This window comes from Sycon ciliatum, chromosome 1 (assembly GCF_964019385.1).
Source record: "Sycon ciliatum chromosome 1, ocSycCili1.1, whole genome shotgun sequence".
NCBI classification, from domain to species: domain Eukaryota; kingdom Metazoa; phylum Porifera; class Calcarea; order Leucosolenida; family Sycettidae; genus Sycon; species Sycon ciliatum.
Genome location: NC_088643.1, coordinates 3141217 through 3164035, shown reverse-complemented (window position 1 = coordinate 3164035; position 22819 = coordinate 3141217). Strand labels below are relative to the sequence as shown.

Below are 22819 nucleotides of genomic sequence, written 5' to 3'. Positions count from 1 at the left end.
CCAGAAAATGCAGAAAATTATAGTAAAAGAACACAAACACAACTTTTTTTTATCCATATCAGCCATACAGTGCCGGTCACGGAGTCCTGAGTCATGAGCTACTTCGAAGCACATCACACGTCAGCAGTACAGTCGAGTCATGTACCTCTGGATTTTTTTACACCGGTTTTGCACGAATCACATGGACCATCCAGCTGGGAAAGTGGTCCGGCCATGGCCGGATCAGCCTGACCGGTTCCGCCGGCCCTGCAGTGGTAGCAACTTAAAGCGCCAATTCTGAGGTGGCAGTGTTACAAATGACCAGACCAGGATCCTCAACTTACTTCTGTCCTACCATCATGTTGAGTATGTGGCCATTAGCAGGAACTGAGTTTGGTTGTGTGTCAGAGACAGTATGTGCTATGGGCCGATGGGGCCTGGGATTCGGATTGTAATGACAATGCACACTGTAGCTACACTGTCTGTAGTTCAAACTGTTGCAACAAAATCATATCAGTTATTCATTCAGTCATTTACCATGTTTACTGGATTAGACGTTTTCAAATGAACAGTGCAAAGCCTGGCCCTAGCTCCACCAGGCCCGAGAGACAGCCCTTGTATGAACACTTCATGATAACTTCATGTAACACAATGTTGGGTGATGCTGACGGTCTATAGTTTTCTATAACACGTCTGTAGTCCAACTCAAACAAATTTCCGCGTCGGAAAGCGGACACGAGTCGCATTCACAGAAGTACGAGTACAGGAGTATGAAGATATATGCACGTACCCCACAGCAGCAGGAAACAGCCACGGGCCCCACGGCTGCAAGGATTCATGTCAGATTCATAAGCACCGTGTTCAAGCTCAAGACTCCTGTGTTCTATCGATATCTTCATCAAGCGTCACGCTGGTGGCCGGCAGTGTATTTGCAGACGGCAACTGCTGGCAACCAGCACTGGTCGGACACTTGTGGCAGCTAGCAGTGCAGATAATCAATGTCGTGGTGGCGTCGCTACTTTACCTGTCATCAGTTTCAAGCTGAGCACAAAGCTGTTCAGTTTTCGCTGGCCTTTTGAAGGAATGCGTCGATACTGCGGTACGCTTTTGCTGTTTGGAGAACGCGCATTCATCCAAATAAAATCCACTACAGAACACTCAGCTCAAGTCAGGGCTGACTGGACAGGATTCTCGAAATTTTCCGCTTCATCTTGAACTCTTGACATGGATTTCAAGTGCCTTTGTCGCTGGGTTTGTTTCTGTTTGCACTTTTCCTGGGTTGATGTCCGCGAAGTGTCACCAACACGTGCTAGCATCATCATGACACATACACTGTACAGCAATGTACGCATGATCTGGATCAGACTGGATGCTTCACGAATGAGTCATCCATCTACGACTGACGTAACTTGCTAAGTTTAGGGGCCCTTTCGGGCCGAATGACGTAGTCGGAAACGCCTCCCGCCAAATGCAGCCAATGAGCGAGTGGAGTTGTACCCGCGTGATGAATGCAAAAGTCGCAATAAAAGGAGAGAAACCCAGCTGCACAGCATTTTCAGAAGTGAAGATAGCTTGGTTCACTTGCTACTGTTTTTGAAGCCTTTTTCTAAACTACAACAGTTCTTCAACTTTCTTTTTCAAGATGCAGATCTTCGTGAAGACTTTGACTGGCAAGACCATCACTCTCGAGGTCGAGCCAAGCGACACTATCGACAATGTGAAGACCAAGATCCAGGACAAGGAGGGTATCCCCCCAGACCAGCAGCGCTTGATCTTCGCCGGCAAACAACTCGAGGATGGCCGAACCCTGAGTGACTACAACATTCAGAAGGAGTCCACTCTTCATTTGGTACTTCGTCTCCGTGGTGGAATGCAAATCTTCGTGAAGACTTTGACTGGCAAGACCATCACTCTCGAGGTCGAGCCAAGCGACACTATTGACAATGTGAAGACCAAGATTCAAGACAAGGAGGGTATCCCCCCAGACCAGCAGCGTTTGATTTTCGCTGGCAAGCAGTTGGAAGACGGCCGAACCCTGAGTGACTACAACATTCAGAAGGAGTCCACTCTTCATTTGGTCCTTCGTCTCCGTGGTGGAATGCAGATTTTCGTCAAAACTCTTACTGGAAAGACCATCACTCTCGAAGTTGAACCAAGCGACACTATCGACAATGTGAAGACCAAGATTCAAGACAAGGAGGGTATCCCCCCGGACCAGCAGCGTTTGATTTTTGCTGGCAAGCAGTTGGAAGACGGACGAACCCTGAGTGACTACAACATTCAGAAGGAGTCCACTCTTCATTTGGTCCTTCGTCTCCGTGGTGGAATGCAGATTTTCGTGAAGACTTTGACTGGCAAGACTATCACTCTCGAGGTCGAGCCAAGCGACACTATCGACAATGTGAAGACCAAGATTCAAGACAAGGAGGGTATCCCCCCAGACCAGCAGCGTTTGATTTTCGCTGGCAAGCAGTTGGAAGACGGCCGAACCCTGAGTGATTACAACATTCAGAAGGAGTCCACTCTTCATTTGGTCCTTCGTCTCCGTGGTGGAATGCAAATCTTCGTGAAGACGTTGACTGGCAAGACCATCACTCTCGAGGTCGAGCCAAGCGACACTATTGACAATGTGAAGACCAAGATCCAGGACAAGGAGGGTATCCCCCCAGACCAGCAGCGTTTGATCTTCGCCGGCAAACAACTCGAGGATGGCCGAACCCTGAGTGACTACAATATCCAGAAGGAGTCCACTCTTCACTTGGTGCTGCGTCTGCGTGGTGGCCAATAATGGACTATTTCTCAACTCTCCCTATCCAAGTGTTGTGTCTTATTCTATCATGCATTCTTCCCACTGCACATACCAACCAACCTACCTAGTACCTGCTCACCTTTCTACACTAGCTGTATCACATCGCGCATCATGCCACGTCTGACATTAGGTTTCTCTTTGTTCTTGAAGTAACGTATCCATATTCTCGCGGTGGTCTGAGCTCTATCGCCTCCAGCACCTCCCAGCCTTGACTTTCCTGCTACATTGGAAGAATTTGTTCACACTCTATAGTGAGTACTGGTTGTCTTGTTTGACTAATGCGTGTCTGTTTGAACATTGCTGCAGTGCACTGTAAAGTAAAATGAGTTCTGGTCTGGGGATACCTACTGTTGGTACTGCTTGAAGTATTTTTGGCGGAGAAATCCTACCTCGTGATTTAATTGTGTGCTGCTAGGCATGCGGTTGTGTAACCACTGGTGGTATTTAAAAGTTACAATAGCACGATAGGTCTGATTTCTCTGGCCACGACTATAGTTCAGAAGTAAGGGTGAGGCTTCTTCTCAGTTGGAAGAAAGGCATTTGAGTCGCCAAGCCTAATCCCATCACTACAAAGCACCGAACACTGTTTTCATAACGATTCGGACTGGACTAGTTCACTGCGAACGCCAGTGCAGTACGAGTCGTAGTGTACAGCAATGATTGTTATTAATTTTTGTTTACAGTACTGTAACAGCTGAACGAGGTTTTACAACTGCTTACAAAAGTCTTGTTCAGGTCGTACTATTCCTAAATTAAAAAAGTACTCGTTCATGACTACCACTGTACTAAGGAGTCGTACCCAAACCCTAGGTACTGACGTCGTTCACCGTGAGTTTGTGCTTACTACAGTCAATTTCAAAACTATAATAGACGCGTACCTAGGCAAAACCGTTATGCCAGCATCTATACCACATAAAATCTGTGATCACTTTGTGCATAAATTTTTCCAAATTGGGCGTCTGTTATCCAATCGTTTAGAAACTATATGAGTAATTGTGGAGCGGACCTGAGCAATATTCCTAAAACTATTCTCAAAAAGTTCCAGCCAAATTTGAAGTATTCCCTACGCGTCTATAGTTTTGAAATGGACTGTAGTAATATGCCGCTTTCAAAAAGCAAACTTAACTTTCAACCGGCTAAGTTGACGCTGCCTCAAGACTCGTAGTGCATGCCTTATACGGTATGGCTCAGGATCTCCATTCTCTGGAAAAGCTGACGTCAACAAAAATTCGGCCAGGGGCCAAATTAAGAATACATGATTGTGCAGGTCATGACTCATCTAAAACATATTGCGAGCTTCCAATTTTCCCTATGCATGACGCCCCACACACCAGCAAACTCCACGCAAACGTGTGGTTTCATGTGTGCAGCGGTTATGAGCACAGCTTGACCTGTCTGGGAGTTGTACCCCCCCCCCCCCTGAATGGTTCAGGTATCATACCCTGCATGCTGGTCATACTGCACAGGTGGAGGTGTTCAAGAGTCCTCAGTAGTAGTCAGGCGCGTGCGCTGGTGCCCTTCAAAGGAGGGTTCCGGGGGTTCCCCGGGGAAAAATTTCAAAAAATGAAGCAAAATCCTACATTTTGAGCGAAAAAAGGGGGGTTCCGGGCACCCAGGAACCCATACGGGGCACGCGCCTGTTAGTTCAAGCTGAATCGTAGCAACACGCTGAATATCGCCGCGTGCAGAGTAAAACCAGGGAGTTGGAGAACAACGATGTTCTGAGTTAGACATGGAGTGCTACGGACTTTGAAAATAATAGTTTTTAGCAACCATGATAGCATTATGACAAGACGGTGTACAGTTCACCGCAGGTTTGCAAGGTAATACGTCAAAACACTTGGTATGTACACAGTAGGCAATTGTTATAAGAGGTCTTGCCGCGGATATAATACGAGTACAGAGCACCTGTCTTGCGAGTCGCGACGCACAGCTTGTGTGGCCGGTCTCTTACCCTACAGCACCTGTACCGTCATGAAGGAGGCATGCTGTGCTTGCGTGGAAAATATGATACTGCAGCATAGCAGCAGAACGCACAGCTCAGAGAATACGAGGTGCCCACGCCGGCACCACACTTGTGCCGGAGCTTGCAGCATCTTCAAAGTCTTTCCAGTTTCCACACATACTGCGTGCACAGCATAGCCTCGATAAATTCATAACATCAAGTAAAGAACTAATAGCAACTACACGTGCTACGATGTGGTGTAGATCACAGCACAATTGACATGCAGTTACGCAGTATACTTCCGCATACTGCGCTAACGCCGCCGCACCTTCGGCTTAGCTGATTGCCGAGCCTCTTCGACTGCGGATCGCTTTTCCTCCGCCGTGATGCCGGTCACCTCTGTCAGCGATGCTCCAGTATCTCCACTAGCCAGTGCAGGCTTAGCCTGTGGCGCGGGTACCTTGTCCGGGTCGAAGTCAGGCAGAAGCAGTGGCCGCTCGTCCAGCCCCGGCGCAAACCGATCGACGACTTTGGTCGCGTGCGGCAGCGCAAGCGATTTCCCTGGCAGAGACGGGACACGCACACAAGAAAAGACTGTAACAGCGGGTATACGCCTGTCAAGAGCACATCAGCGTTAACGTTGGGACTCTCAGCAGGAGCTGGCAGCTCACCACCACTTTCCTCTGCACATTATCATGATTATAAAGGGGTGAACAATTATTACGACTATTTGACTACTAGTACTTGCTCGGTTTTTGCAAAATAGTCGTACCAAGACAGTATAAATCAGAGTACTCGTTCATAACACACATGGTTGGAGGCAAGCTTTCCTACAGGTTACTACAGTAGAATGATGTCAATATAGCCATTGCCGATTGGGCATATAATGCGTTCAGCCTGAATACCGTAAAGTCTTGTATAAAAGCCGCACTTGAATAGAAGCTGCCCTCCAATAGGAGCCGCAATGTTGGGCCCATGAAATCACACATAAGCCTGGTTTTAGTGTTGACATACATAGAAATACCTGTCTTGTATAGAAGCCTGTCTCACAGTAGAAACCTGCAAAATATCACCAAGAAAGTCGTAGAAGCCGCGGCTTTTATACAAGACTTTACGGTAGTACAATCCTCACCGAGAGCATCACGTTCCACCATAGCCTGTACGGATTTGCTCATGAGTGGCACGTAACGTTCGCGGTAAACGGTGTTGCTGCGTAGGTAGAAGACGACGGGCAGAACGCACATGTTGTGAAATATGCCCAGCCAGAAAACAATCTGCATTGCGTGAAGAACAAACACGCACATACATGTACACACGCACGCACACACATGCATGCAGCAAAACTTGGAAAAGATGGACCGGCAATAGGGCGGATGATTTGCTGGGCACATGCTGATTCCACTGTTACCACTTCATAAGTGAAACAAGTCAGCCAGAGCTCACACTGATTACAGTGGAGTCACTCGCCAAAGAACGTGGAGCCCAAGAACGTCCAGCCTGAAATGCTAAGAACACCACAGCCCAAAGCTAAGAACGGCGGTGTTGGTCTTCCGGCAGCTTTTGGGATACATAGGATTCAGTACTCAATCTGCGGACAGCATGCTGTTTCGTTCTTTGTGAACTCATCAGCGCAGCACAGAGGAAATGAGGCCGAACCTGATAGCAATGGAAATAAAAATTTCCAATCAGGCCCGAACGTACCTTGCCAGAGTGCTCAAACTGACAAGTCAGTGAGCTCTGCGTAATGCGTAATAGGATTCAGTACGAATTGTTTCTGATAACGTGCTATAAGAACGCAGCCAGATTGCTGAAAAATAAGAAAGCCCCAGGCTAACCCGTTGGGAACAACATTCTTGGACGCGTGACTCTATGTTACTGTGCCTGTCAGAAACGTTGATTAGAAACAGAGAAAAGTCACCGAAGGAACGGAGTGCGCACTTACTGCCGCCACGTCCCGTAGAATCAGGGTCACGAGTATGGACACCGAGAATTGAAACACAATCTGGCCCGGGTTCATGTCCTTGGCTGCTTTCGGCGAAGCCGCCTGGCAAAACAACACAACAGGAATTCAAGAGCGGAAGTACAGTGGAATTGAGCGGGGTTCACAGAAGCTTTTTTGCGAGGCGATGCGCGATGCGACGGCCGCGAAGCCGGGAAATTCCCAAATCGCACCCATCTCGCAGCTCACGCAACTGGGCCATCGCAAAAGTTGAGCTTAGGTCAACTTTCGCGATGCGGCAGGCGATTCGGTGTGCAATATTGACCCTCTCTGCAGCAAAGTTGTACAAAGGTTCAAGAGTTGTTTGTAGATTTGTAAACGTTGTACCAAGCCGCGCGAACACCATGGTGACCAGCATTGAACTTCACGCCAAATCAGCAAGGCGATGTCACATCGCTGACTTCTTCTGTGAATGGTATTTCGCGAGTTCGCATCGCACGCCGCCATCGCAGATCCCGTCGCATCGTGCATTGCATCCCCAAAAAAGCTTCTGTGAATCCCGCTTTATGCTACGAAGAGCAGCAATATGACAAACATTCGCATCTTTGGAACAAATACATGTATGCATGACTCTAGTGGGCAAACGTAGCTTTAGGCTGCAACCACACTTGGTACACAATCACGTACAAACGGCATTACAGTAGAAATCGTCATGCCGACGCGTGCGAAATGCAAAATGCGCTTTGTAGGTTTTCAGCAACTGGCGCACCCCTGTAGAAAGCCACGTTTGTCGTTTTCGCGCTCCATCTCCTGTGTACAACTTTGTTTTTGTACCTGGTCGTCGTACATAGCATCAGCATCAGCATTGCTTTTGAATTTCCCGGTCTTTTCCAGCGCATGGCACACGCTTTGGTACGACAACGTCACGTGCTGGTCGCGTGAAAACGTCATCTATGCAGACCGAAAAGTGTAGTGTGGTTGCGTACCGACTTGTACTGAGATATGCATGAAAATTTGTACTGTGATTTTTACGTAGTGTGGTTGCGGCCTTACAGCTCCGAGTCTCCATGCAATGGCGGCAATGACACTTGAAAAAAATAGAGGTACACCTGTATAAAACAACATCGTCCATAGTTACATACACAATTACACAGTCACCTGGCACGCACGCACGCCCACGCTCACACATTTCACTATCACAATGATTGTTATGATTCATATCCCTAGCAGGGGTCGTATTATTATGACTCCTTGTTGCCATACATCATGTATAAATAACCCATCACTCACCCATATGCGCATAACGTACAGCGCGAAAAACAGAGTCGGACTAAGCAGTGTCGTGTCCGCCGCACCAAGGTCAGAAACCCACAGCCAGCCGCCCATGTTGCCATGGAGATGAGCGGCAATGGCCGCCCCGGCCCCCATGCAGGCGGCAAGAGGCACTTCGAACATGCCCAGCGACAGTTTATGCGGCAGGCGGAATCCACTTTCCTTCAGCATGTCCTGCAGGAGAGCAAAGGAGAAAGTAAGCTCCACCATATGAACAGCAGCAGTACAGTAAAACCTGCCAAAGCCGACCGCTCAAGGGGCCTTCAAAGTGGGGTCTCCTTATCCAGGGTCATTTGATCGGAAATTACATCCCTTGCAGCTACAGTGAGACCTGTCTAAGACGACCACCGCTCAAGGGACCTTCAAAATGTTGTATGATCATACAAATTGCGTACGTCCGGTAGAGCTAAGGACACGTTCTCGCCGAAACCCTGCTAGGTGTACAGGCAAGTTTCTTGTGTGCAATGCGACACAGATACACAGATACACAGATACACAGATACACAGATACAGATACACAGATACACAGATACACAGACACACAGACACACAGATACACAGATACACAGACACACAGACACACAGACACACAGACACACAGATACACAGACACACAGACACACAGACACACAGACACACAGACACACAGACACACAGATACACAGATACACAGATACACAGATACACAGATACACAGATACACAGATACAGTAGTATAGGCAACATGACTGTGATGTTCATAAATCAAGTGGCAACCTAGTCATAGCATGTGAACCTAGTCATAGCATGTGAACCTAGTCATAGCATGTGCTCACAACTGCCAACTGCATGTATATTTTAAAATTTCAGAAGGGTGGTCAGGTTCGATGTGCAGTCTGGATCTTCTGTACACGTTTTTGTCCACTTTCTACGCACGCATGCACACACACATACACACGCACGCACGCACGCACACACAGAGCCAAGGCCATGCAAGCACAAGCACATTCCTACCCGTTTGGCCCTGTAGACGCGCCACGCCTCGCCGTACAAGCTCTGCCCTTTCAGCCGGTCCTGGTACTCGTCCAGCAGTGTCGTGTAGCGGAGCAGGGCACGCTCGACGGAAATACTACGCATGCGCAGGTGCAGCAACAAGGGAATAACAATCGGCTGAACGCTCAGCGCGCAGAGAGCTAGGGCAGTAGGCCAGTGACCGGTCAGATCCGCTAGCCATGTCATGTACGACGAGCAGTAGGCCGGCGGTGACGATGTCAGTATATAGTCGGTCAGGTTCTGCCCCATCTCCTCCTGGACGCCGGCCAGGATCTCGGCGTCCATCTGCTTGGCCTGCTGCACGTCCACCACCACGCTGCGGCGTTGGGTCCAAACTGGTGTTGCCGCCGACCCGGCCGCTTTAAGGTGTCGCCGACATGAGTGCAATGGCGGTGCGGCGCTGGCAGTGCGGCCGCCGCAGTGCGTGGCGGATAGAACGTACGTCCGTGTGCTCACCAGTGCCGTCGTCGCTCCTATGCCTGGCGGGTGAGACAACTACATACGAGAGAAAGGAGACCGGCATACACACATGTATGTACATGTGCACACACAGACATGTGCGCACACAGACCCACACGTGGCACACATGTTCTTAGAAACTGCTGGTGCAGAGCAGACACGCCCTGACACTCACGTAGTGAATAACGCACATGCAAGACGTGGCCTAACCTGCTTCTCCTGTTTCAGCTATAAACACTGGCATTGGACACACGGTACACAGTGAAGACTCATCGCTCTGGTCGTGTTTGCATAACTGAGTCTGTTTACCGTGATGCAGATGTTCAGACGCACTGGTCAACGGGAGATATTGCGCGGGGCAAGGCTTACAATTTCTGAATCATTCCGGCAGAGACATTATCTGCAGTCTATCGCTGCGCGGTGTGTGTGTGTGTGTGTGTGTGTGTGTGTGTGTGTGTGTGTGCGTGCAAGCGCGTATGTGTATGTGGACTCACATGAACATACATGTAAATAATAGATCATAATTCAAAAAAATCATGCACTAGTGCATGCGCGGTGATGTGCCATAGCTGGGACTGCTTTACGTGTACTAGACTAAACATGATCGTCTGTGCACCAGGACAGGGGAGTCTCTGCCTGCTCATGCTGGCATCATCTTACCAGCGATCTCGTGCTTGCAACACGCCAATGGGGCAGGCACGCTCTTGCTAACATTTCCCCAAGTCAACCTCGCTTCTTACAGTACCCCGGCGTACAGTTGTCAAACGCAGTGACTGACTGCAGCTCCAGCTAGCCGCTCACTGCTCGTGATCTTGGACTCATTCAATGACGGCCATCATGCAAGCGGTACTGTGGTATCTTGTGCCAAACTGGACTCTAGTTCCGTCTGTAGCAAGCTCAAGTCTAGGCTGATGTAGAATAGCCACTCCTTATCCTGCCCGCTCGCAGATATTTCAGCAATAGCTGCTGTATCATCAGTTCTTCTAGCTGTGCTCATTCTCGTTGAAGAGTCTACTTTGAAAAGTGATTTGCAGTTTGATGTCATTTTTACATTTTTACTAGTAATTTTTTGCTCCTTTGACTTTTGACTGACGCCATTTTTACGTGTCCTAGCGACTACATGATACACGACTCCGTCACCTCACCTAGGCCTAGTACCTGCTCACCTGGTCGGCTACTCAGATCTCTGACAGTGATTTACATGTATGCCGCCTAGCTAGCTATCGATATCGCCAGCAGCTAGCACTTTAGTTTAGCAGTCTGGTCATCATGGTCATGGTACTGCCTATCTTTCGTTTCGGGTTTCCCCTCTGTTCATCCCGCCTAGCAAACATGACTCATGAGTCACACCCTCACTCAGAGTGTATGCGCGGTGGAGTGAGGCATCAAGGCCCGGGTGCAGGCCCCGCAGTCGGTGACCGCACAAGGATCTGCTAGTTAGTACGAGTAAAGATGGGACTCAGGGAAGTCCGGAACGGACGGGCTGAAAGTGCGCGAATGAGACTGTACTTCGATCCAGACTAGACTACTGACTAGGGCCTAGGACGTAGGAGTAGGACCAGAGCACAAACATGCAAACAGAAAACTCTGACCAGATCAACGACACCGATGAGAAAGGGAGATAAGAGCGAGCGGCTGCACCTCGAAGTGGAAGCAAACGAGTCTTGTGTTTGAAGCCAGCAGAGCTGGGTAGAAAGTGCATCTGCTGCGCTGGTCGAATTCGGGCAGCAAAACCGGCGCTAGTCGTCGGCCTGCAGTGCATCGGTCGGCAGTGCATACTAACCGTCGCTTCTGAGCTAAGACAAGTGAGTGTAAATAATTATTTGGGCCAGTGCAGTAGCTGGAGCTCATTCAGTGCCGCTATCTTCTGTGACCTGGTCTCCCCGATATAATAATCTCTACACGCGAGGGCACTCACTGACTCAATACCAGGTACTGAGGTTGTCATCATCGTCTACGGCCGGGATAGGTAGAGTCTCTACATGAGCACACACTAGTGATGTTGGTGTTCATACAAACTCCCAGTGGTGACCGGCTCAGCCTGGAGGTCGACCCGAGCGACACTCTGGCGGCGGTCAAGTCACAAATCGAGCAGGAGAAGCGGATCTCGTACGACCAGCAGCGGCTGAGCTACGGCGGCCGGCAGCTATATGCGGATAGTCGCACGATGCATGAGTACAATGTGACGGAGCGATGCACACTAGAGCTGACGTTGCGTCTGAAAGGAGGCATGCAGGTGTTCATAATACAGGTAACCGGCAAGTCGTGGACATTTGAAGTGGAACTCAACGATCGGGTGAGCAGTCTCAAAGCCAGGATCAATGCAAGAGAAGGATTGCCCGTAGAGCAACAACACCTGATCTATGGCGCTAAGCCGCTGCTGGATGACCGCACGCTGGCGGAGTACGGTATTGTGGACAACAGCAACATTCACATGGTGTTAAGTCTGCGTGGTGGTGGGACTGGCGGTGGCTGCATGACATGGTGATCATGTCGCAGGAACACAGGCAATTGCGTCATAACGACGTGATCATGGTAGAGTCAGACCTCGCATAACCGCACACATCCGTTTTCCACAAAAAATATCCGGACAGGCGAGGGAACCGGATAATCGAACAGACATACTGTATGTATGCAAGCCATATTATGCTGTAAATTGACGGTAACCAATGATTTTCTTCCGGATGGTGAGGGATCCGGATGAAAGAGGGCCGGATAAGAGAGGTGCGACTCTAATCAAGCAGTTGTAAACACTGGTATTTTGCTACACCCTGATACCAACCACTGGTGAAGTTTTGTGAACAACAGGTGGCCAAGATGATTTGATGCGAATGTTGAAAACGAAGCATACAGGTTGACTGGCCTTTACGGCTGCTTAGTCGGTCGGTGTGCAGCTGCCAGACTATGTTAGTCGGTCGGTGTGCAGCTGCCAGACTATGTTCAGTGTACACTGTCCAGTGTATGGCTCGTTGGTGATCAAAGTTGAACATGGCGTGAGCACGGCTGCAGGTCTGATTGCCGGATGATCGTAGCATGCTCCCGCTCTTGAGAGAATTAATTGCAGAGCCGCAATGTGAGTCAAGGTTGCTCAGCCGCAACAATGCGCGGAGCTGCTTGCCACAGCCAGCTTGTTGAGATGATCAACAGTGCATACGGTACAGGACCGTGTGGCCTGGCTTGTGGGTATTATTATTATTTAAATTTTGAATAGGGCAATCCCCGCAATACGTTGTGAATGCATTGCGGCGGTAGTGTGCTCCGAAGCTGCTTTTAACTTACAAGTTCTTGCATGATGTGTGGATCTAGCGGCGCAACATAGTGTAGTGGCTACTGCGACAACCAGTCCCCCCCCCCCCCTCACACACACTCACACGCACGTTTCCTTGTTTTCTTTCTCACCATAACCACATACATTGCCTAACTTATTGTATTCTCATGGCAAATTGGCTTCCCGGCGCGGCCACCAGTGCACGGCAGATCCTCAGCGGCTCAGTGCCATCCGGCATCATTACTGCATCATACACTCTTTTGTAACATATCTCACCAAGTGCTTGATGATCCTCATTGCCGGCCAATGGGTTCTCTTGATCAGTTTAATAATCATATTAATTTATAAATATTATTTTTCTTTCTATTCTTATCCAGGCTTTGACTTCGACTTGAACATGTATCTTAATTTTTCATTACTACCTGGTTCGCCCTACTTCTCTTTTTTGTTCGGAGAGGATGAAACAGTGTACTGTCTGTACCCACTGAGGGAGTCGTCAAATACGGCATTTGACGACTCCCTGGTCTGTACTGTCTGCTAATAACAGTAAGTGTATGAAGTAGCTCAGTGCCCTCAGATTGAGCATATGCCTGTATGGTATACTTTGAAGTACAATGTACAATGTACAATACTTTTATTTAAATGTGGTATTCTAAAAATGTGCTGAAAATGTCTGTCAGATTTTTATTCAACTATGGCTGTTATGGCTGTCCTGTGTTCCTTCTTAGTTTATATATATATATATATATATTAAATGGTTTTGAGGGAAAGAGACAAACGGGAAAAGTCTGAAGAAAAAATTGACTGTCACCACCAGGACTCGAACCAGGGACCCTCGCTTGTAGCCAGCGATGCTCTAACCACTGAGCTATGGTGTAGTCGTCATCCAAGCAGAGACCGTTCAACGTTTTCTTCAGACTTCGTAACTCACACTTCCTGTGAATCCACACAGGCGGGTGGGACGCAGCCCTCACTGTACCCACACACTTCACGTACAAACTAGCACGCGGGGAGCCCCAAGTCATAAAATATTAAATGGTATATATATATATATATATATATATATACAATGGAAGCGGTCCTCACCAAGAAAACACAATTGTGTACTAGCTCCAGTGCACCCCAGCACTGTTGAGCCCTCTTTGCGGTGGACGGGACCACTTCCCCCTGTATATATATATATATATATATATATATATATATATATATAATCTTTATTTCAGGATTACCCAAAGGCTAACGCCTATCTGGGGGATCTCCTATTTGTGTATGTACTAGTAACATAGTTAAGGATGAAAGTGCGCAATAAGAAACACAAGGAAAGAAAGTAAGACAGAAAAGAAAAGAACAAGCATGTAAATCAATGATTGCACATCAAAGGTGTACCAGTGCAGTCGAACTGATACTTAGCAATGTGAATACGTAAGTGACGCTTGAATTCAGATAGGGAATCTAAAGTTGTCAATCGGGGTGGAAGACAATTCCAAAGAGAACCAGTTTTCTGTAGGAAAAGGGATGAAAAAATACGACCATGTGAGTTAAAAACGAGCTTTTTGGGCCTACGGGCACTACGTGATATGGTTATCGCAAAGCGAGAGAGATATTCTGGGTGAAAATTGATGTACTTAAATAAAACCACAAGAGAAATAAAGATACGGCGAAATTGCAGAGATTCTAAGTGACACAATCTATTCAAATTGGATTTTGATTCATAGATATCAAAGGTTATTTTTGCAGACTTCAGGAGTCGCCGGCAAACCTTAGCCTGGAGTACATCAAGGGACTCTAACTGAGCGGATGTGATCCTAAACGACCAGACAGGAATGGCATATTCAATTGCCGGACGCACATAAGACTTATACAAGAGGAGAATATGGGACGATGGTAAATGTCTGCCCATGAAACATAACAGGTTGACTCGTTGCTGAAACTTCCTGAAGATGGTGTGGAAGTGGTCATGGAACTTCAAACCATCACTGAGCTGTACGCCGAGATGCTTAGCAGAACGTCCAAAGGCAATAGGAACGCCGTCCATTAAAACAGAGGAGGAGTCAGGAATGTCATGATTCGAAAAGATGAAAGTTTTTTCTGGAGAAAATTTCCCATGGATATTCTGAGCCCAATTCTGGCAGCTGGCCAGATCCTGCTGGAGGTGGGACATGTTCTCATCTAAGGAGAGGGATACATTATGAGCATTTAGAAGAGTGACATCATCAGCAAAGAGAAAGGGTGAGGTGTGGTTTACTATGTCAGGCAGGGAATTGATATACAAAAGAAAAAGCGGAGGGGCAAGGTACGAACCCTGGGGAACACCACAGTTTAGCATATATTGAGAAGAGTGAGTTCCATCCAGCTTCACATTTATTTAGACTACGGTCAAGCAAGTAGGACCCAAACCAGGCGTGTGCCTCTGGTGCCATGAATGCATTCATGTGGCGCAGGAGCGTAGGATGATGTACTTTATCAAACGCTTTTTGGAAGTCGAGAAATGCACAGTCAAATCTCTGGCCTCTATCAGAGAGACGGGCAATCTGATGGGTCAAAAGAATGAGTTGATCCGTAGCTGATCGTTGTGGAACGTAAGCAAATTGACTGGGCGAAATTATGCAATTACGGTAAAGAAAGCTGTTCAGCTGATGGGCTATGCGGGATTCGAAGAGGCGGCTGATGGGATGGAGCAGTGAAATTGGACGGTAGTTCGTGGGCAAAGAAGCACTTCCTTTACCTTTGAAAAGAGGAATAACCGTTGCTGATTTCCATGCAGTGGGAAATAGACCATTTGACAAAATAAAGTAGGGGGGCGTAAGGGGGCAAGGCATGGTAGTATAGGGGGGCCCCATCGTGCATGAGATCGCGCGTGGACCGTGCACACTGCACAGTGCAGCGTGCAAGTACAGTGTGTACGTGGTGTACTGCACGGAGATTTCGTGTGCTTGTTGGTGCCGGTGGCCGTGTTTCTTGTTTTTGTTTTGAAATGATTTGGTTGTAGTTCAGTCGGTAGTTTTCCTTCGCCTCACGATGCCATCGCACGACCACTGCTCTGTGTTTGGCTGCTCAAATCGCCGATCAGATCAACGAGATCTGTCTTTTCATAAGTATCCCAAAGATCCCGACCTAAGGCCAGAGTAAGGGCGAGATGGGTGCAGGCATGTAAGCGCGAAGAGGGAGCGCATTTCACGATCTCATCCAGCACTGTTGTTTGCAGTGAACATTTCAGGGAAAAAGACTTCCATCCAGATCTACCCGGGCTGCCTGCATTAGCTTCTGGGAAGCCGCATCGTCGTTTGAAGCAGGAAAGCATCCCCAGTGTTTTCTCCTTTCGGCGACCACCAGCCGAGAGACCCTCTCCTGCGGATCGTCGAAGTGCTGCACTTGTTCGTCATTCTTTACTAGAGAGGCTCGATGTCGAGCCAAAAGCCAAGAAGCCGCGGCGAGGAGAAAGTGAGAGTGAGTTTGAGTATCGTGTCGGAGGCTGCCGAAACTGAAATCCAAAATCTAAGCACCAGTAACACAGCAAACACAGAGCAGAGCCCACCATCTCCACCAGCAACACCGTAGCAGCCCTCACACACACAGCAAAATACAGCACAGCACTATCATTTTTGGCGTCATCTGTGAACACAAGTCGCAAGCTGTACTTGGTAGACTTTTTCTGGGTTGCCCAGCACTTGGCTTCGATAAAAATCTCGGCCTCCACACAGCACACACTAACATCGTGATTGTATCCACCAAAATACAGCTCGTGTCCCCGATCTAGAGGCCTCTTGATGATGAGTACATCATGGCTCTCACTGGTGCGAACTTGCTTTCCAGTAAGCAGCAAATGCGACAAGATCGTGGATGCTGTTACACGAGGAAGTTTCGATCTGTCTTGGGTCCAGCCAGAGTCAGGAAATACTGGTGCTGAAGTGCGCGTGGCGACGGGAGCTGCATTACGGGTCGACCGCTTGCTTCTTGGTGCTTCGGGATTGGATTTGTAGAATAACGCCCTGGATGTAGAACAAATGTCACGCGCAGTTCGTGAGTGAGTGTAGGTAAAAAAAATCAGTCGACGAAGCCCCGTATGAACGACCTCGTAAGTAGCTCCGCTTTCCGTCCTGTCAACAAACCACCCTGCTTTCGTAGATAATCTCTCAGCTGCTTTATAGTCCAAGAAGGCTGAGGAACCTCTTCTACCAGCTCTCCGACTCTGCCGTCCTCACCCTCCTGAGCTCTGTCTACTCGAAAAAAACAAAACCAGCAAGAAAGTGTGTACTTTGTCTGCTTGACCCAGCGCTGCTGCATGCGCGCTGCTGCAGCGCTGGGTCACCTGACGCCCCCCTACGCGTAAGCTTGCCCCCTTTCGGCCCCCCTACTATTATTTGCGCAAATGGTCTATTGTGATGTGGATACACTGGAGTGGACCGTATGCGTGTTAAAACAAAATGGCGTCACGATTTATTGAAAGTGGTATAGTTGGTGGAACGAGTGTTCAAACCCATTTGAACTTCATACTGTTCGTCTTCTTTTTGACATGCTCTCTTTCCATCGTCCTTAGCTTTTGTTTGTTGAGAGCTGTTTTGGCTTTCTCCTATACCTCTGGGGGATGCCAAGTGATGGCTTTGAGAGGCTGGTGATGGCTGTGAGCGAGAGTTTGCCGATCGGCGTCGTCCTCGCTATAGCGATGAAAATACTAGTTACTGCGCACCTGGCACATATCACAACACGTCGGAGCGTCCAGGAGCAAAGGAATCTTGGGTTTTCACTGGAATCTAGTTCCTCCAGCATCGTGTAGCCCACCGTCGGTGAATGGCGGTCCAGAAAGGTCGAACCTGGTCTTCTGCAGCATCTCGCAGTCCTGCGAGGCACACTGAATACGCCTGTCATGTATTCTACAAATAAAAATCACGAAGTTGTGGACTTTACAGTGATGAGTCTATCCTGTATGCTGCAAAAGACGCAGGAAATGTGACTGGTGTCCGTACACTGGACGCCAATATCATCCCAGTCTTCTCCTGCAGGATCTGTTTGACATTGACATACCGGTATGCAGTGGGTCGACATTGGCCTGGTTTGGCAGCTATCTGCCTGGGTGGATGTAGCAGGTTTGCATTGGCGCGTCGTCCAGTCCGACATATTCTTGTAACTGTGGAGTACCGGCAGGGTCTGAGAGGTTGCTCGTGCTGTGAACACATCTCTACTGCCTGTCTCGTCCTGGAAGTGCCGTCTCGCCGCTTCCTTGCTCTACAGTCACGCCGTTATTTCGCTTTGTTTCGTGGTGCAGCTCAAAACCTGCCCAAACAACTGTGAGCTCGCAACATGGTATGGACAAATTGCACCACTCATGCTGATTAACTAAAACCGGGATAGTCGAGTAAGCGAGTTCACTCCCTGGGCCATGGCAAGATCTGTTCAGCGCGGGCTATTCCAACCTCCAAGTGCATAGTCACCGATCGATCCATGCGATGGTGGTTGACCTACAAAGAGCCAAGGTCTACGAGTACTACTATTGGATGCTGTCTACATGCAGTCAACAAAATCAAAGTACCTCAGTATGCCCCAGAACAGGGCATGTGCATCTATAGCATGACACAACAGGGGTTCTGGCGGCACCTGTCAAACAAGCAGTAGCGACTAGTGCCAGCTACCTATTGGAGGCTAGCCGCTACAGTCTGTCACTGGAGATAATTATTATGTTCACTGTTTAGACTGAGCACAATCAATGATGCCCAATCAATCTGCCCAATGTGTGTTCTGTTCCACCTAATTATAACGTCCCATCGCATCAACCCTACTACACGCACATGTCGTCACTCTAGCACGACTTGTGTTATTATTGTTTATTTTGATTCGCACGATAAATAGAGCACAATAAACGTTAACTTGACCGAAGGTTAAAGGCGACTGCAGATAGAGGAACACATCGAGGTACAGGTGCCGGCATCAATACAGTATCAGAGAGGTACGCAGAAAAAACTCTCGTAAGCCCAAGGGGAAGTGGTTGATGAGGGATGAATGCACTCTCCACGCTCGTCTACACTGTTCGTGGAAATGCACACATACATACAATAATAAACAACATAGCAATAGCATGCACAGAACCGAACAATTTCATGTTCACACATGCAAGCACAGACCTGAACATTAGTACCAAAAGCCGATACAGACAATATCCCCATACACACAGACGCACACACACACAATGTCCCATGTATGCGCCCGTGGCGAGAAAAGCACGCAGATCTAAAAATGCACTGGATGTGAACCCACAGATTATCTCTAATAGCAATGATAGCGAATCTGATTCTGAATGAAACACACACACAATAAAATTATTGAATGCCCATCCGCAGATGATGGCAGGTCCTGAAAGAACAGGCAGTGTTCCAGTGATGGGGAACAGAACTTCGAGTGGCGAGTGAGGTATACACACACACGTGCGTGCGCGGGCACACACCAAAGTATGAAGAAATAGAATCGACATCGTAGTATTCATTGGTTGGGGAATGGAAAGGAAAATAAAACATTGCTGTAGGTTATTGTTGTAAGGACACTGGGAGCACAACAGAAAGGTAAGCAACTTGCTTTGAAGCAAAGAAAGTTATTATTCCACGGATCTCAGAAGGAAGGAACGTTCCAGAATGCTGCACTGGCAACAGGCGGCCTGCATGTGCGCGGCCCCTGCAGTCGGTCCAGCTGCCGGCCTTGCAGTGCTGAAAAGAATGTGCAGTACAGCATGTCACATAGTATCGCAGCCTGGACAAATAGACGCTGGGAAGTCCTAGTTATGTGCTCACCTACACCACGATGCACCAATCTTCTGAGCTACTTTGGCAACAATTTTGTCCACTTGAGACTCCCATGGGCTGAGCCAGTTGTTGAGGGCTGCATCAAGGTGGACGGCAATGACCGCTGATGGCAAGGCAATCCATGACACACAGTCACTAGGGCATCGTCAACATGGCGCTGAGGCTGGATGAATAAAATCAACCTTTAGGCTGCCGCGGGATTGACAACGAGGCCGCTGTCTCGAAGCTAGTCAGTCAGCCTGGTCACCGCCATTGACGAACCAGTCGCCACCGCCAGCAGTGGCGGTAGGTTGTGACAAGTATGGTGCAATATTGTCAGCAAATTCAGTACTCAGGATAAGATGAGTGACAGAGGGAACGTTGTGTTTGATAATATTGAAGTGAACAGGGATGATCACAAACCCTGCGCGTACTCCACCGTGAGTTACAAGAAAATTCCGGACTGGACGACGAGCAAACACCAACCTGCTACATCCAAACAGGCAGATACTATAACGATAGCTGCCAAACCAGGTCAATGCCGACCTACTGCATAATGTCAATGTCAAACAGATCCTGCAGGAGAAGACTGGGGTGTTGGCGTCCAGTCACTGAGTGTACAGACACCAGTCACATTTCCTGCGTCTTTTGCAGCATACAGGATAGACTCATCACTGTAAAGTCCACAACTTCGTGATTTTTATTTGTAGAATACATGACAGGCGTATTCAGTGTGCCTCGCAGGACTGCGAGATGCTGCAGAAGACCAGGTTCGACCTTTCTGGACCGCCATTCACCGACGGTGGGCTACACGATGCTGGAGGAACTAGATTCCAGTGAAAACCCAAGATTCCTTTGCTCCTGGACGCTCCGACGTGTTGTGATATGTGCCAGGTGCGCAGTAACTAGTATTTTCATCGCTATAGCGAGGACGACGCCGATCGGCAAACTCTCGCTCACAGCCATCACCAGCCTCTCAAAGCCATCACTTGGCATCCCCCAGAGGTATAGGAGAAAGCCAAAACAGCTCTCAACAAACAAAAGCTAAGGACGATGGAAAGGGAGCATGTCAAAAAGAAGACGAACAGTATGAAGTTCAAATGGGTTTGAACACTCGTTCCACCAACTATACCACTTTCAATAAATCGTGACGCCATTTTGTTTTAACATGAATATCGCGGGTTGAACAAGTAAGACAAGGACTCGCATACTAAATCAGCCATGGACCGGAGTACTGGAATAATATAATTACTTGAAGTCGATTTTCGAGACGAAAGATGTGTAAGGTCATAGTGGACTTGACCTGGTGAAAATGTTGACATCTGGAACCGAGGAGTGGTAGTGTCAAGGGAGGAATCTAAACAAGGGAATTGATTTGCTTCTTGTGGTAACGTACACTGATTGGCGAAATGCTGTGCAAGAAGGTTCACCTTTTGCAATTGCGTGTTAGTCCGACGATCGCCATCTTGCAAATCTGGTATCAATGGTTTACGAGTTGAAATGTTGCAAAAGTCCTTAACTCTCCTCCACCACACATATCCACCTTTCGTGCAACCCTTCGAGATACTGGCAGCGTTGCGATCAAGAAAGGCAGATCTGGCAGCACGGATTTTCTTACGATAAATATTCCTGGATACACAGTACGCTGCCTTTGCTTCAGTTGATTGTGGATTTCGCAAATAAGCATGGTACAGTCTATTCTGTCGCCGCTGAAATTGACGCAGGTCAGGTGTATACCATGTCTGATTTCGCTGATCACGCTTACGCACCCAGGTTGATGACCTTTCAACTAAATCTAGGAAATGGGATTCCCATGCTTTCCAAGAAGCATCAACAGTTTCACATCCATAGAGGCGCTCAAGGAATGGTTCCCTTTCCATCAGGAAACGAAGCCTATTAAAATCAATTGTTCGATGCAGTAGAGTTGTCCGTTGTGGTGTTGGTGCACGTAGTGTAAGAGAAACGATAACGGGGCAGTGGTCTGACAGGGGTGGGAGAGTGGTGGTAGACGAGATGATATCTGGAATATTGGTTGCTACGATGTCAAGTAGAGGAGTGCAACCACTGCGCATATTGGGGCGTGTACCATCCTTATTGATAACCGTGAATCCATATTGCACAAATGCCAGTTGCAGTGCTCTACCACTACTGTCAGTGACGTCAGAGTCCTTCCATGCACAATTTCTTGCATTGAAATCACCTAACATTACACAGTTGTGGTCATCGAATACATGAGAGAGCTCGTTAAATAAATTCGTAATTGCAGCAATTGGTTGTCGTGGAGGTCTGTACCAAACAGATACAAACAGAGGTCTACCAGGAAGCTTTACCTCAACCAATAGCATTTCACAGCTGTTATTCCCAGGCTGTTGTCGAACACTGCAGGTATATTGTTCCTTGACAAATAGCGCCACTCCACCCCCACCAAGTTGGGACCATGGCAGGGATGTGTTGGCGCGGTCAAAACGGTACAATGTGTAACCAGGAATCGCAATAGCCGCATCTGGTATATTGGGCTTGAGCCAGGTTTCTGTCAAGCAGATAATGTCGACCGATTCTGACTTGACTAACTGTACGATTTCCGCTTGCTTGCTTATAAGGCTGCAGCAGTTGATAGTGCACAGTGTTATTGCTCTAAATGCGGTTTTTGGAGATCCCCGTAGGTCCTATGCAGAAGAATTACCTGACAAAAGTCGCTGGATATCCTGCTGGGATACCGGCTTTCCCTCAACAAGAATTATGTCAAGCGGAAGGGTACATCTTATACCTTTGGCACGGAGCTGCTTGAAGGTAGGCAAGGCACGACGTCTAGTGTCTTGCTGCTGCCTTGTCAAATCATGATTGATGTAGATACTGTGCGTACCATGTCTGGTCTGAGGTCTACAGCCTTAGCACAGTCGATGTCCACATGCGGTTTAATAATAGTGTTGTGGATGCCGCATCAAGCCTGGGGCTGGCCGGACCGCATGCCCCTGACCTGAGAGCATGCTAACACCCCGGGCCAACAATAGTTACACTGTCGCCTACTGTATGCGGCACAGTGCTTGGCAGCATGCAGCTAGCTCTGGGCAGAACTGCTGTTGCACAGAGCAGTTTGCGGCGATTTATATTCGCAAATGTGTGATGGTCGCGAAAATAGCATGCTTTCGATTTCGACAGCATGTTACAACGCTTGTTGATGTGCTGGAACAAAATAATTTCATTTTTAGTGCATTGATGTCGATGAGAAGATCATAGATTGGAGGTGCTGACAGCACAGTAGTACAGTACAGGTGAGGGAGACTGGACA

The 22819-nt window shown here is 48.2% G+C and overlaps 2 protein-coding genes across 2 annotated transcripts; one reads left to right on the top strand and one right to left on the bottom strand.

Moving 5' to 3' along the window:
- The first annotated feature begins 1528 nt into the window (after window positions 1–1528).
- LOC135810007 (polyubiquitin-B-like) lies at window positions 1529–13202 on the top strand. The gene is made up of 2 exons (XM_065323466.1): window positions 1529–2759; window positions 11493–13202. The coding sequence occupies exons 1-2, from the start codon at window positions 1622–1624 to the stop codon at window positions 11981–11983; spliced, it is 1629 nt and encodes a 542-aa protein (XP_065179538.1). The 5' UTR covers window positions 1529–1621; the 3' UTR covers window positions 11984–13202.
- Window positions 4447–10526, bottom strand: LOC135809998 (uncharacterized). The gene is made up of 6 exons (XM_065323456.1): window positions 10156–10526; window positions 8998–9531; window positions 7963–8178; window positions 6676–6777; window positions 5866–6007; window positions 4447–5294 (listed from the first exon to the last, which is right to left on the bottom strand). Exons 1-6 carry the CDS (start codon window positions 10207–10209, stop codon window positions 5047–5049), a joined length of 1296 nt encoding a protein of 431 aa, XP_065179528.1. The 5' UTR covers window positions 10210–10526; the 3' UTR covers window positions 4447–5046.
- Window positions 13203–22819: the final 9617 nt, after the last annotated feature.

What these genes read in the sequence shown, in the direction of transcription:
- LOC135810007 (XM_065323466.1), top strand. Translation starts at nt 1,622, where the DNA reads ATGCAGATCTTCGTGAAGACTTTGACTGGCAAGACCATCACTCTCGAG. An exon ending in GGTGCTGCGTCTGCGTGGTG is followed by an intron (nt 2,760 to 11,492) that starts GCCAATAATGGA and finishes AGCACACACTAG; the next exon opens with TGATGTTGGTGTTCATACAA.
- LOC135809998 (XM_065323456.1), bottom strand. Translation starts at nt 10,209, where the DNA reads ATGTTAGCAAGAGCGTGCCTGCCCCATTGGCGTGTTGCAAGCACGAGA. An exon ending in TTGCAAGCACGAGATCGCTG is followed by an intron (nt 9,532 to 10,155) that starts GTAAGATGATGC and finishes TCTCGTATGTAG; the next exon opens with TTGTCTCACCCGCCAGGCAT. An exon ending in TTCTACGGGACGTGGCGGCA is followed by an intron (nt 6,008 to 6,675) that starts GTAAGTGCGCAC and finishes CACGCAATGCAG; the next exon opens with ATTGTTTTCTGGCTGGGCAT.